This window comes from Tamandua tetradactyla, chromosome 5, assembly GCF_023851605.1.
Source record: "Tamandua tetradactyla isolate mTamTet1 chromosome 5, mTamTet1.pri, whole genome shotgun sequence".
In the NCBI taxonomy this organism is placed as follows: Eukaryota; Metazoa; Chordata; class Mammalia; order Pilosa; family Myrmecophagidae; genus Tamandua; species Tamandua tetradactyla.
In genome coordinates, this window is record NC_135331.1 from 69,766,042 (window position 1) to 69,781,962 (window position 15,921).

The 15,921-nt window shown below is 39.0% G+C and overlaps 1 protein-coding gene across 12 annotated transcripts in view; it reads left to right on the forward strand.

Annotated features, from left to right (window-relative positions):
- FNDC3B (fibronectin type III domain containing 3B) overlaps window positions 1–15,921 on the forward strand; it is a 397,533-nt gene that overhangs the window by 276,103 nt on the left and 105,509 nt on the right. For all 12 annotated transcript variants that reach the window (XM_077161045.1, XM_077161048.1, XM_077161055.1 and 9 more), the window contains 2 exons: window positions 7,617–7,768; window positions 10,705–10,764. In XM_077161045.1, the coding sequence (XP_077017160.1) occupies window positions 7,617–7,768; window positions 10,705–10,764 (212 nt within the window). The remainder of the gene's footprint in view (window positions 1–7,616; window positions 7,769–10,704; window positions 10,765–15,921) is intronic.

Here is a 15,921-nt window from a genome sequence, read left to right on the forward strand (position 1 = left end):
GCTTTGAAATTTAACTGAAAAATTTAAAATGTTGATTCAACTTTTCATCTGTAATGGGAGAGCCAAAGTTCTTTGGAGTGTTTCCTAGCTGTTTTGGAAAACCCTAATTCTTGCTTCAAATACTGAAGCTTTTTAATAGAAGAGGGCAAACATGCCTCAGGGCACATAGTTGAGTTTAACTAAACTTAAGCACATGTGGCCTGTTGAAGGAAGGGCATAATAGGGCACTTCAGAGGAGGAGGGCATTGATGTTGGGTTGAGGGGGGCGTTTGTTCTTATTGCCATGGAAGGTTTTTGAGCAAGGGAATTATGTAATCAGAGCTGTCCTTCCAGGATGATCAAACAGTTAGCTGATGAGTTGAGTGAGAAGAAGATGGAGCCAGGGAGAGAAGTGTTAGGAATCTGTCACTACAGTTCTTGTGAGAGGCTATGGGAGCCAGAATTGGGGTGGTGGATGGTGACATCTGGTATGGCAAGGAGCAGATAGACTTTAGAGCTCTTATGGAGATAGTGTAACCTGTTAGGTATTAGGTGTTGGGGATAATTAGGCTTTCAGGTTGAGCTGTCTCACCTCAGGAGTTGCTTCCTTGCAGACATCTGCCTTGATCACTGTCCATGACTATCAAGTTAGATCCTTGACACGGCACTTATTCAGAATTGCTGATACTACCCCTGGTTCCCCCATGCTCTGCATTTCTCTCTGCTGTTCTTTTAAATATTGTTCTTGACTTTACCTGTTTCTGTGTCTTTTCAGTAATCGGTGAGCTCCTCCAGAATAGGTTCATGTATATGTCCTTTTTGTGTTTTTCAGAACAATTCTTGGACATGTTGGATTTGTTTTACTAGAAAGGTATCAGATAGGTAAATTATGATGAGGAGTTCAAATGTCCTGTAACTCACTGCTGTGGAGAAAGAGGTAACAAGATACTGATTAGAGATCACATCATTAAAGTTATAGGTGTGTACAACCAGCTTTTGGAAGGTAGTGGGGAAGTAAAAGTTTGAGGGCAGAAGCATGGAAAAAGCTTACATTTGTAGTGTAGCAGGAGGAAGAAACAATCACAAGGAATATAGGAGAGTCATAATCAGAGAAAGAAGACCAAACAATAGGTTTAGTTCATTGTCCTAGAAGTAGTCACAAAACTTCATATTCATGTCTCTGTCATGTATACGTATATATAGTGTTTTGCTTCAGGTATTCCTAATCACTTCTCTAAGGCAGATATGGCTTTACCAAGATAAAAGCAAATATTTACATGCACTGGTCCTTTCCTTGATTCAGTATTATTGAGCTCAATTTTCATGAGAAAGAGCCTTTTGTGCAAGTAGCTATGATATAAGTTATAATATGGTAAGATCTTGTCACCTGAGGATTTTTGTCTGTGTCAGTTACAAACCAGGATTGCCTAGTCACAGAAGCAGAATGGTCTGTCCCTCCCAGTCCTGTCAGGTGATTCCTCCCATCAGGGAGATGTGGATTCTCTTTAATGCCCTTAAGCCTTTGAATCTCATAAATATAACTCTCCTTGGTCTCAGCTTGGTACACACCCAGAAGCCTTTTGAAAATTTGGCTCTGTGTAGCCAACAGGGAGAAACATGTGTGGGGCAGGTTGACGGTGTTATCTAATCCACCAGAGTGTTACATTTCTCATTATGAATTAATTGGTGATCTGACTTTTTGTATTTTATTCTATAAATTTCATAGTTTGTGTTACTATTCCTGACTCTGACTGTAACACCCACTACATTGAGTATCTGAGTCTGCCAGATAGAGGGCCAGACTTGGTGAATTCACTCAGGCAAATGATACATGATAGGGGCTGATTGATAGGGCAGCCAGCTTATCTGGAATGCCATCCTTTTTTCATTACTGTCCTCCAGACTTCTAAACTGGCTTTTGATTAAGAAATCCATTCAAAAGATGACATTTCCACATCAACGTGGTTTAGATGTATATAGGTAAAGGGCATATAACTAAAGATTTTCATTGTTCCTATAAAGCTGCAGTTATCAAATTCCACTGTATAATCAGCACAGTATCTAGAATTCCAAAAGGCAGGCAGAGAAACCTTCCAGAGATGAATAGAAACAGAAGAATCTCAAGTAATTACTAACTCTAGAGTAATAGAAGAGCTCCAGATCAGTATTTATTTGTACCTGATGCTCCTTTTTAACATGGAGACTTGAATTTGCCAAAATATTACATCCTACTTTTTAAACAGCTTTATGAAAATCGTGTGATATGAAGCAGGGCATCTTTGGGCATAGCTGCATCATCATCATGGGCTACTCTGGTTCTGGGGCAGTGGACGGCAGCATGTGCAGGCCGCCTGGGCCAAAGGCGAGCCAGGCAAGTAAGTGGTGTGAAGGCCATGCATATTCACACCTCCTGCTTTTGTCTACTTGTGTTACTTTCCTAATGCTGCTGTAACAAATTACTACAAACTTAGGGACTTGAAGCTACAAATTTATTATCTTACAGTTATGGAGGTCAGAGGTCCGAAATCGGCTTCACTCGGCTAAAATCAAGGTGTCAGCAGGGTTCCATTCCATTCTTGATGCACTGGTAGAGAAATTATTTCCTTATTTTTTTCCAGCTTTTAGAGGCTGCCCTCATTCCTTGGCGTGTGACCCCTTCCTTTAAAGCCAGCAGCATAGCTGCTTCAGACCTTTCTCTGACTCCTCTCTGACTCTGCTTCAGTCATCACATTTCCTCCTCTGGCTCTGGCTCTGGCTCTCTTTTCTCCCTCTTTTACTTGTAAACACCCTTGTGATTGCAGGGACCCACTTGGATAGTCTAGGATCATCTCCCCATCCCAGGATCCTTAAGTTAATCACACCTGCAAAGTCCCTTTGACTGTGTGAAGAGACAAGTTCACGGGTTTCAGGGATGAGGATATGACATCTTTGGAGGGCCATTATTCTGCCCTTCACACCATTCCTTGCCCCTCAAATAGCCCTTCTCTGCCTGGTGACAGTCCCTTCATTCCTCCCACATTAGTTAGGGGTTGAGTTGTTTACATGTGTGTCCCTTCCCTCTCCACTGCTGGATTAGAACTCCTTAGTGTGATTGTGTCTTGTTTACCTTTGTGCCCCTGATACCTAGCACTGTGCTTGGCACATAGTGTACCCTTAACAAATGTTTGGTGACTAAATGAAGAGGCTGTAGCTAGGTTCTGGGCAGGTGGTGCAAATGCCTGAAGGCTGGCTAGGTCAGATGATGAGGCTCGGCCCACATGTGGAATGCTGGGGCGCCCGGATGCTGGAGTTCAGGGCAACTACTGGTCCTTGTGAGCTGGGAGCTCAGCGTGGCCATTGCCTGGCTTTGTGACCTGGGTAAGTTACACAGCTAACCTCCTGAGCCTGGGTTTCCTAATCTGTGAAAGGTAGGAAGATAAATAACTGAGAAGTGAACACTTTTTGTAGAATACTTGGAATGGATTATGTCTCGTAGTTAGTAGCATGTTGTTACACAAATGTGAAACTACCTGCTACACCCTGAAATGGGAAGGAAGGTTGTCAGACACCTTCCAAGAAAAGAGGCAGAGTTGCAGAAAGTATTGGGCACATAATTATAAAAAGGATTGCGCTTAAATTGCTTTTCTTTTCCTTTTAGCCACATCTGGTAGCACCTTTAAATGAAAGACATATTTTTCCTTGAGATTTTACAGGTGATTTGTTTTAGGTGTAGAACCAGTATTTCAACTTGTATGTTCCAGTTATCTTTTTTGTACCTTAGGCACTTTGAATGGAGCAAGTTGATCACTCTTCAGAGACCCAGATATTATAGAAACTCAGATTCTTACTAATTTAGTAAACACTGTACAAATATACTAGGTATTTGTTCTGGAACTGTATCAGTGAGGTACTTTGGCTATATCACTGGTTTAGCCACCACTATGCCATAGGAATAAGCTTAATATTATTCTAAGTGGCTTAGGAGCTAACCTCTATCAACACTAATGTGCTTTAATCTTCTCTCATGTTGGTGCTGGTGGATATAGTCTCCCATGTACTGGTGAGCTGTTTGTTTTCAAGTTGTAAATAAGTGTTACCTGGAATTATGGTTCTGCATTGTTTTGCTAATGTTTCAGTTACAGGAACAATTGATTTCCCCATTCCAGAAATAAGTAAACTGACCTAAGGAAGGTGCTGCCCCTTTAAGAAGCAGTTCCTTGAAAGACAAACAATAATATATCTGGGAACAGATTTGAAACCCGACACTTAAGTAGTTGGAAGAGTCAAACTCCTAGATTGTAAAATTCCTGGTTTTGAGTATTTGCTTTCTTTGAAAAATTATCTTCTCTGCCCTTGTTTGTTTGTTTGTTTTGCTTTGTGGTATTTCTCATGATGGTACTTGCAAAGTGAAACTAGTATTTCTATAGTATGCTGAAATTTCTTAATGCAATTCTTAATAAGATCAATAAAACTCCTTACATTTAACCAAAAGCCAGACTACATTAGAAGCTACTAACTTAACAAAGAAATGTTTGAATCTATTTATTTCATAATTAGAGAATTCATAGATTTACAAAAAAGTCATGCAGAAAATACATAGCCCATATATCCCCCCACCCCCACACATAGTTTTCCCCGTATTATTAACACTTCGCATTAGTGTGGTATTTTTGTTACAGTTGTGAAACAATGTTATAATTACACTATCAACAATAGACCATAATTTACATTGAGGTTCCTTGTGTTAATACAGTTATACGATTTTTTAAACATTTTATTCTAGAAATTTGTAAGCAACCTAAAATTTCCAGCTGTAACCACATTCAAATATGTAATTCACTGGTGTAATTACATTCACAGTGTTGTGCTGCCATCACTAACATCCATTACAAAAACTTTTCCATCACACTGAACAGCAACTGTACCAATTTAACATTAAGTCCCCATTCCATACCCCTAAGCCCAGCTCCTGGTAAACTATGTTTAAGTTTCTGGCTGTATTGCTTATTCTAACTTTTTCGTATTAGTGAGATTGCATTGCCCTTTTGTATCAGGCTATTTCACTCAAAACAAAGTCTTTAAGGTTCATCCATGTCCCACATATCAGAACTTCATTTTGTAACTAAAGTCATCAGTTTTATCACCATTGCAAAAGAGACTGACTCCTGGTCCTGGTAAATTTATTAAATACCATAAAGCCAATTATTTTTATGGCTCCTAACCTTTTTTGGGAGGGGATGGGTAGCAGTCATGATTGTCATTGTGATGAGCCATGCCCATTACAGTTCTGTGGTCACTGCTGATAAGAAGGTTTCCCACAGAGAGTGAAACTTGCTGTGTAAAGATCATGTGAGGAGTACTCACACTCTGAAGTCGGCTTAAATTCAGAGTCCCCACAGTTCTAAGTTTCTTATTAAAGTGTCACCTCCTAGGACACTGGGAGTAAATATGGCTAGTGCTGAGGATTCACCTTTACCTGACACACTCTTGAAAAGCACCATGTAATTTCCTGGAATCAGCCTTTAAATGAAAGTGATTTCCAAGTTCTGAGTGAGACAAAGCACTCTTTCTCTCAGGATTCAACTGCCTAAAGAAAGGAAACTTGAATCCTTAGTCAGTGAAAGAGGAGAAGGGGCACAGGGGTGAGTGCCGGGCCCAGCACTGTGGTGGTAATCTAGGTAATAGACTGGTTAACTATAGTGAGGAATTTGCAGGTGTTACTATCCTTTGAAAATGATGCTGTATTCTCAAAGTGCATTTCGATACACTGGCATGTCAGAAGAATGCATTTGAACCAGTAATCTGAGCTTAGATGACAATTTGCCTTCTTAAGGTTTGCTTGGGGAATCCAGGAAAAATGTGAACATTATTTTAGTTGGTGCTTCATGTGTTTTTCCATCACTGGTCAGTTATATAATAATTTAGCCAAGTCCTAAGGAAGAAAGTAAATTCCTGATAGCTGATGAAAAAGGTAAAGTTAAAAAAGGATGTCAATTTATGGATACTTGTTCAGTATCCAAAGTTGCTAGCATTTGACTGAGCTATATTAGGCCATGATGTTATTTCGCAGGCTGCTCCTAGAATCAAGGTTACTAAATACCCTGTTCTTGAAATTGTGCAGACCAATCATTTACCACCATAGTTGAACATTTCCCAATACCTAATCAGCCTCCTTTTAAATTATAATCTGCACTCATTGGTGTAGAGTATCTGTTATTAAGTTTAAAATCACATATAATATCTAGTACCTCAGGGTATTTAAGTAGAGTATAACAGAATTCAGCAAATACATTGGTGTGCAGGATTAAAAGGCTGCCTCCAAGTCTAGTCAGGGGAACTTTAGCACACAAATAACCAAAGAGCATATTGTATAATGAAATAAATACCAAATATATAGATATCAGCAAAATGGGGCCAGAGCACAAAGTAACTAGAGCGGGTTTCTGAACCAGGGGTCAGGAAGGACAGCTCAGAAACTGAGGCCACCGTCGGATCCACTGTGCTCAGTGGTTCAGTGCGCCTGTCTCCCCTTCCCAGGGTGGTGCTCCTTGAGCGTAGAGATAGCAGCTTAATCATCTTTGTGTCCACAGCCCTTCATGGGTTGATTATTAAATGAGTGAACAAAGGCAACAATTGAACTGCATCTGAAAAAAGTTTGTTAAGACAAGAAAAAGGGAAAGTCCAAAGCTAAGTCAAGAGGAGCATGAGGGTGCAGACCCTGAAGGGCTAGTCCCTGGGCACGGAGGGGGGGTAGGTGGGAAGGAGCGCCTACGCGCGGAGGGTTTGTTTCAGTACACGGTGTCTCCTCTGAGTATAAAATATAACTCCGTCATCTGTTGTGTTGCCTGTGTTCAAAATTCAGATTATCTTATTCCGTCTGATTTTTATTTTTTATTCAACAATGATTTAGTGACTAACCACAATTCTCAGTTGAATTATCCTTAGGGAGTCTCTAGTCCAGGGGAAAAGTTAAACAGATGAAGTCTTAAGCAGAGGCTAAACCAGGCTCTGCTTTTGTCTTTTTGGTTTAGCCTCTGCTTAAGACTTCATTTGAACATAAAACTCTGGAACTTAAACCAAAACCAAATAGAGCTTAGGGAGGCAGAACATCTCTACTTCCCACATGTTTCTACCTCATACCAGACTGGTCTTTGGTTCCAAATCCCTACCTCCTGGGCTCTTCTGGGAACCCGCAGTACTCCAAGGAGCATGGCTGGAAAGTACTTGCTTCAGAGGATGATTTGATATCGGGCAAGCCTTGGAGGCAACCAGCAATCACCTGAGGGTGTGTGTGGTTCCTTCACACTATGTGATGATGTCACATAGATCCCTGACATCTCACATCCAGCTTTTTATCTATGAAAGAAATCCCAGCATGGCTGCTTATTTCACTTTCTGGAGGGCTAAGTATGAATTGTGCTGGACGTAGATAAAAGTTTTCATTCTGGGTACAGAGGTTGCAAGAGCTGTACTTTGGACATCAGGACTTTGACGGAGAGCTCAATATAGAATGTCCACCTCTATTATTAAAATTGTTTACCTTAAATTAAGCCAGTTTAATGCCACTACTAGTAATTACAAAATGTAATTGAAAGGAATAGTGTCTGTGCCGTGTGAAATGAATTTGAACACTTTTTTCCCATGTTTTTCTTCGTCAGGTTTCTAATATTCAGGCAAGAGCAGTTGTGCTGTCCTGGGCTCCCCCAGTCGGACTTTCATGTGGATCCCACAGTGGTCTTTCCTTCCCCTACAGTTATGAGGTTGCCTTATCGGACAAAGGACGAGATGGAAAATACAAGATAATTTACAGGTAGCAGATATTTCCATGTGTTTTCCTTTGCTGCTAAGCTGTGCAGTTGAGGTTGTTAAAAAAATAGAAAACAAAGGAAAAATTCAAAGGCATTACAAACTTTCACTTAATCATTTTAAAAATTAGTAATAATTTTAATGTCAAAGATTAATTTTTTCCAGAGGAGCTGTTAAGCAGAAATGAGTATTGTAGAGCTATTTAGTATTGGTGAAATGTAATACTTGGTTATGTTAACTTGTCAGTATAGTTTTAATGAAGTTGTTCTGTTACTATCAGGTCAAAACAGTGACTGTTCTTTCAACTTTTACCTACATGAGACAACAGTATGATTTTTAAACCCAGATCTTTTATTAGCCTTATTTAAAAAAAAAAATTCTACTATATGCTTAGTCTTCCATTTTGCCCTATGTTCTAGTTTGCTAGCTGCCGGAATGCAACACACCAGAGACGGATTGGCTTTTAATAAAAGGGGATTTATTTTGTTGGTTCTTCAGAGGAAAGGCAGCTAACTTTCCACTGAGGTTCTTTCTTACGTGGAAGGCACGGGATGGTCTCTGCTGGTCTTCTCTCCAGGCCTCTGGGTTCCAGTAACTTTCCCCGGGGTGACTTCTTTCTGCATCTCCAAAGGCCTGGGCTGAGTTGCTAGTGCTGAGATGAGGAATGCTGAGCTGCTTAGGCTGTGCTACATTGCACTCTCATTTAAGCACCAGCCAATTAAGTCAAACATCACTCATTGCGGCAGACACGCCTCCTAGCGGACTACAGATGTAATTGGCAACAGATGAGGTTCACGCACCATTGGCTTATGTCCGCAACAACAAGATTAGATATGCTCAACTGGCCAAGTTGACAACTGAATCTAACTAACACACCCTACTTCTTTTATTCTCTACCATAGTATTCCAGCCTGAATAGCAATTACTCTAAAACATTTCTTTCCGAGGTTTTCTTAAAGAAAAGAATAAGGGCTTGGCCTCCAAAGAGCCCCTTCTGCTTTATAGACTTGCAGATTTTAACTGTCCAAATGATATATAGCCATGTTCAGAATGTGTTAAAAATTGTAAGGTCAGTCTTCCTCCATTGTAACTGCTGGGCACTGCCCAGATTTGCAAATCAGGGAGTCAGAAAGTCATTTTTGTTTTAACTACTTGTTTGACTTCCCTGTGAGCAGCCCCCTCACAAGACTGTCTCAGCCTAGGCTAGTGTCACATAAACCCCATTCCTGTACCCTACTAAAGCCACTTATTTTCTCTCTGTCTCCCTGCTGCGTTTGGGTTGCAGACCTTGAATCTCCCCATCCGTTTACTATTTCTTATCTTGCTCCAGGGATATGTCTTCCTCCCGATAAAGGGAGGCAGCCCTTTTGCTGCCCTCCTTTCCACTTCAGTCGTCTCTTCCCTGCATTCCGATAGGAATCTCCTCAGCATTTACAGCAGCTGCAGTTGCTCTCCTGCAATCTAGCCTCCATGCTATGGAAACAGAAGTCAGGCCATATCAGTAACCTGAAGAGAGCACTCCAATGATTCCCCATGTACTTGGATTAAAATCCTACCTCATTACTCTGACTCACAACCATTTGGCTCTGTTTTGAAAAATGAGAATTGATAGAGACTTTACAGAAATTCAGAGAACCACGTTCCCCACCCCTGCCAAGAAACAAATAGGTAGATTCTATTAATGCAAAATTAACAGTGATGGCACTGTCTCTGTCTTGGGTTGAAACCTCAGGTGCCAGGCAAGTAACACAAAGGAGAAAAGGGGGAAAGTTGAGAATGAGTGAAAGGAGAGTTCCTGCCTCCACTTGAAAGAAGGAGCCACTGTTCAATTTAAATTGGTTGTTGCCATGAGGCAGCGTAGGCCCAGAACTGCCTATTCTTTGATTTTTTTTCAAGAGGTGCTGAAAATCCAACCTGTTAAATAAGCTTTCCTAGTAGTAAAATAATTGAGCAAACTCACAAATCTTTAAAAATACAGTGCGGGTCAAACAACAGGACTTGCAGGCAAAATGTGGATGAAGGCCTCCAGTTTACAACTTACTCTTTTAAAATTTTTTATGTAGAAATAATCTCAAAAATTAAGAGAGGTCAGGAATACCTGTAAGTCCTTTATACCCAAATTGATTAAACTTTAACTTTTTACCCTGTTTGCATCATTTGAGCTCCTCATGCTTCCTTTTTTTCCTCTCCTCTCAGTTTCTAATTTTTTCATAAGTTACATTCGTCAAGGCTCTTTCCCACTAAGAGAATTTGTTATATTAAACCCAGGGTTCCTGCATGGCAGGCAAGCATTCTACCTCTGGACCACTCGTGCATCCTTTGTCATCTTTAATTTGGAACATTTCAATAGCCTTGTTTTGTCTTTTATGACACATTTTTGAAGAATATAATGACATATACACACTTCCACCTTTTAAGCAGTTTTAGCAAAATATTCCTTATTTTGTGTTTATTTCTTCATGATTAGGTTGAGGTTTGGTTGCAACTCTCAATTATGTAGATTATTTTATAGCTGTTTATGTGAGGGAAGTAGATTGAGAGTTCATCAAGGGACATTTAAGGTAGTTGGGGTTCTTGCTAAAGTAAGTCTGAGTGCTATCCTCAATTGATAACTGTAGTTATTTGCTTTTACTTGCAGTTTTAAGAAGTGATAAGGCTGTACCCCTTTAGAGAGAAAACATTAAATTGCTTGGCTTTTGAAATCTTATTAGTACATAAACCTTGCTGTTTTCTAGATCTAGGATAACATCATTAAAAGGAATCTAATTTTCTAATCCTAAAGACAGTAATGTCAAATAAGAAAGTTTATCTCTGGCATATGGTTGAGTCAGACATAATAATTCTTCAGTCATTGCTGGTACCTGACTGTGAGACCCAAATTCAAAATCAATATTACTTTTCAAAATGGTAATTTAACCAACGAATGATTTGTCTTTGCAGTGGAGAAGAATTAGAATGCAACCTGAAAGATCTTAGACCAGCCACCGATTATCATGTGAGGTGAGTTACAATATGGAAGCTGAACTTTATTAGAGAATTCAGATTGCTGAAGTAAGCCATGTGCCTGCTTTTATTTAAAAAAAATTTTTTTTAATTGTATAGGTGCATTTACTTCTGTGTGATCAGTTTTAAAAGCCGAGAGGGGTCATTGGGTCAAAGATACATGCATTTAAAATTTTACTAGATGCTGCCAGGTGATTATCAAAAAGATTATAGCATTTCACACTTCTACTGCTATATATAGAAAAGCCGGAGTACCCGCCTTGGTCCTATGAATGTTATCAGCATTTCTGACAGGTTTTAATCAGCATTTTCTTGATTATTTTTGGGTGTGAATATTTTTTCATATGTAAACTGATCATTTTCAGTTTTCTTTTATGTGAAGTGTTTCTCTGCCTTTTTTCCATGGAGGATTTTTTTTCACATGAATATTAACTCATCTGATATATGTGGCTCCAATCTTTTCTCCTAATCTGTTGTTTGTCTTTTAACTTCATGACATCCTTTGCGACATAGAAAACTTTAAGTACGCCATCCTCTCTTTTCAGAACCTCTCTCTTATCTTCTGTGGTGCTTCTGTATCCTGGATCTTTTCTTTTCTCCTGGACTGCGTTCTCCCATTTATTTTTTTTGTTTTTTTCTTTGCTCATTCAAAATTCGGGACATTTATCAATTCTTACTCTATCGTTTCTTACCTTAGTGCCGATGACATCCTTATCTCTTTCTCTAGCACCAACCTCTAGTCTTAGGTGTCCATTAGGCATCTACCCTTGGATGTTTCTCCCTCATCTCTCAGACATTTTGGTTAAGGGCAAATGCTTTGTTTTTTAACCCCCAAACCAGTTATTCCCATCAACTTTCCTGACTGTCTCAGAACTATTAATTCTCTGTCACCTGGGTTGAAACTTTGGGTTCCTCTTCAACTCTGAGAGCTAGACACTTAACCAAGTTTTGTCAAGCCCAGTGCCTTCCTCTTGATGGCCACACTCCCTTTTGGGTCTATTTAGTCACCTTGTTAGAAAATGCTACTGTTCTAGTTTGCTAGCTGCCAGAATGCAACACACCAGAGACGGACTGGCTTTTAATAAAAAGGAATTTATTTTGTTAGTTCTTCAGAGGAAAGGCAGCTAACTTTCAGCTGAGGCTCTTTCTTACGTGGGAAGGCACAGGGTGATCTCTACTGGCCTTCCCTCCAGGCTTCTGGGTTCCAACAGCTTTCCCTGGGGTGATTTCTTTCTGCATCTCCAAAGGCCTGGGCTGAGCTGCTTGGGCTGTGCTACGTTGAGCTCTCTCGTTTAAGCACCAGCTAGTTAAATATCATTCATTGCAGCAGAGCTCTCTCGTTTAAGCACCAGCTAGTTAAATATCATTCATTGCAGCAGGCATGCTTCCTAGCCGACTGCAGATGTAATCAGCAACAGATGAGGTTCACACTCCATTGGCTCATGTCCACGGCAACGGAATAGGCACGTTCACTTGGCCAAGTTGACAACTGAATCTAACTACCACAGCTACCATTTCCATGGGCATGTAATTCCTTCCATATGGTCATAGTATTGGTATAATGTATTAGGAAATGCTCCTGTGCTTAGAAGACTCAAGATAGACTTCAAAGTGAGGAGCGGGAGGATGGGGACAAGGACTGGAAATTTCACTGGTGTGTTATTAAGGGGTCTCTAGAGAAACAGAACCAACTGGAGCTATCTGTAAAAATAAGATCTATAAAAGTGTCTCGCTCAGCCATGGGAATGCAGAAGTCCCAAATCCATATGGCAGGCTGCAAGACTGGCAACTCCAATCTCAATGAACTCCACAGGAGAGGCATGCAGGCTGAAGAAGCAGTGAAAATCCTCTCTTCTCCCTTAAAAGTCTTCAACTGATTGGGTCAAACCCAACTGATTGAATTATCTTATTTGGGAGGCATGCCCTTAGTTGATCAGAAATGTGATCAATCACAGGTGCAATCAACTGACTGATGATTTAATAAACCAGCCTTCTAGTTTATCAACCAGCCATGTGCCCATTTTCAAAAATCATTTGTTAATGGTATTTACCTAGCTGAAAAGTAGGGTACTGTGCCTCACTGGCCATTCACTCATGTCCTGCACTGTAGTCTAGAGCCCATAGGGATTGGGAGCACATGGAGGTGCTCTTGAAATAGGAAAGAGTAGGTAGTACACTGAACAGAATTTTAAATTTAGGTAATTTTTATTTTGTATTGTTTCCTAAAATCTATTGGACTTCATAGTTTAATATATAATATTTTCTTTCTATAAAACAAATGGATTTTCTACCAAAGGTGTGTCAGTTGTTTCCTATAGACCATACATATAAGCTCTCCTTTCAGCCCAAATGACTAAGAAAGCCTTTACCATGTTGTAATAACATATTTCAATTTTTAGAAGTGACTAGGTTTTGAAATAAAGCAAATTTTGAAAATATTAAATTGTCTCTGTTAAAAATCAAAACAATTTGGCAAATAATGAAACCATGCAGTATGATATGTAGTCTGGAAACTATTGTGATTTTCCTACAATTGCTCTGGAAGCAGGGCTAGCCTTAGAAAGAAATCTAACTACACTGACCTGCAAGGAGGAAAGTATTACCTAGGTTTTTACAGAGCACATGTGATTATTTATTTCATTTAATTATATATATCCATGCATCTATTTTCAAATAAGTGTGTCTGATAGCATTATTTTTCTTAAATTTTAATTTAAATTTGTATTTTATTTATAAGTTTACCATAAAATATAATTTTATCTATTAAAATATGTTTTAGTTTGCTAATGCTACTGGAATGCAAATTATCAGTAAAGGGTTAACTTTTATAAAGGGAGTTTAAGTTACAAGTTTACACTGCTAAGGCCATAAAGATGTCCAAACTAAGACATCCAGAAAGGTACCTTGATCTGGGAATGCATGTGACTGATGTCTGCTGACTCCTTTGGCTTCCGGTTTCAAACAGCTTCCCCATGGGTGTTTTCTTTCTGCATCGCCAAAGGTCTTGGTCTGTGTTGCCTCTGAGCTTTTTCCAAAATGGTGCCCTCTTAAAGGACTCCAGTAAGCGGATTAAGACTGATCTTGAATGGGTAGAGATACATCTCCGTGGAAACCACCTAATCACAAAAGGTCCCACCCACATTTGGGTGGGTCACATCTCCATGGAAATAACCTAATCAAAATGTCCCACCCTAAACAATAGATCTGCCTTGGCTTTTCTGAGGTACATAACAGTCTCAAACCAGCACAGAGTATATAACAGATTCTCTCTCTTTTCTTTGATTATGTATGTGTGCATAAAGATTGTGTAATGAAATTGCGGGCACTAAGTGCACTTTCTTTATTTTACTTTCTGAAGGTTAATTCACACCACATGCTCCTGTATGATAGCTTGGAGGCCAGGAAGGAAGAACATATATTAACTATCAGGAAGCTTGAGTTCTAGGTCTTGTTCTGCCATGGATTGACAGTTTTAATGTTGGTCAAACATGTTGAGTTCCTAGCCACAATTTTTTCACTAAGAAAGATAGGAATACAAGAATGAGTTGAGGTTATATCATCTTAAACGCATGAGAGCTTTATTAAAGCTAAGTTTAAAGCAATACATGTAAGGGCAGGGTTTTGTTCAGTCATCATCTGAACAAAAAATGTGTTTTGTTATGCACATCTGCTTAGCTGCTTTTTTAGATTAATTATTTTGTAACTATCTCTTCCTGTTTAAATAGAAGCTTAAATTTGAGTCAGTTAGCTTCAGCTGAAACATACTGAACTTTTCACATGGCCTATATAAACGAAAGGATTTGTATAATTTGTAAGTTGAGAGGATAATAGAAATGGTTTAACCGTTCTTCAAAATGGTTGATTTAACAACAACAAAAAGTAATAAAATGTATACCTGTGTGTTAGCTGTTGTTAACATGTGTCCTTTTTTCTCCAGAATGCTTTTAACAGTTTGTTATTGTTTAATAAAAGTTTACTAATTTTCTGTTCATTCATGTGCTTATGATATCATTTCTAAGAAATTTGAATGTCACAAAGACTCTGCCCTTTATTTACCCATTCTGACTGTTGTCTCATTTCCCTTTTTTTTTAACCCCCTCTTACATAGGGGAAATTTAAAAAACATTTGCTCATCAATTCTTTTTTGTTCACATGTCTTATGAATACCTTGAACTTCCAGCAGATAAAGGAATAGGTAATAGAGTCCATAAGGTGAAGGTGGTGGCCATCTAGAGGCCCCGGACCCATCTTTTCTCCTGACAAGTTTGGAATCCCATCCATGTGATGTAGGTGGCATACTGTGACATGACTCATACCTGTGACATGACTCTAAGGAACCACCAGTGATTATTTGGTGTAGTTCTGTGCTTGCTAGAGACATCCAAAATTCTTCTTGGTGATGTTCTATTTTTGTTTTTAAAAAATCTACCTCCTGATAAAAATGTGTGCTGTTTGAATTTCATTCTTTTGCCCTGCCTAGTCCACAGTCAACATAGGTCATCCATTTTCTTTCCTTATACAAACTTTGATTTTTCAAGCTAGAGAATAATTTTACTGTTTTTAACTCTCTTAATTAGTTTTTCCTTCTGCCTTGAATTGCTTTGGAGAGGCAGCATGATTTGTAGCTTGGAATTTGGACTTAAAGATTCTGTATGCTTAGGCAAGTTATTTAAACCTCCTTTGGACTCGTCTCCTTTGTAAATGAGGATGATATCAGGTCTCAAAAAAGATGGTGTGAAATAAAAAGAATGGATGTACAAATCTGTTATAAACTTTTACAGCATTGTATAAATGTTATTGTTTGCTTTGTTTTGTTTTTTCAAGGTTTTTGCTGTTTTTTCCAAACTGAAAATAAAAATTAAGGACTTCATGGCACAGTTTCTTTGAACCTGTGTATAGTTTAACCATATCACTCACTATTTTATTATAATAAGAATATGTCATGCTTGGCACTGAAAAGGAAAGAGCAAAATTTCTTTTTATGGTACAATTCCGTTAATTCTTAAAATCTTAATTCAAGCCTTAGTTATTAGGCAAGAACAGCTCAAAGCTAGTCTCGCAGTCCCCACACTGTAATTGGGAATCATTTATTAAAAGACCAGTAGCATCTCTCAGATGGTGCAACAGGTCTTAGACTCATGGTTGTTTGTATTG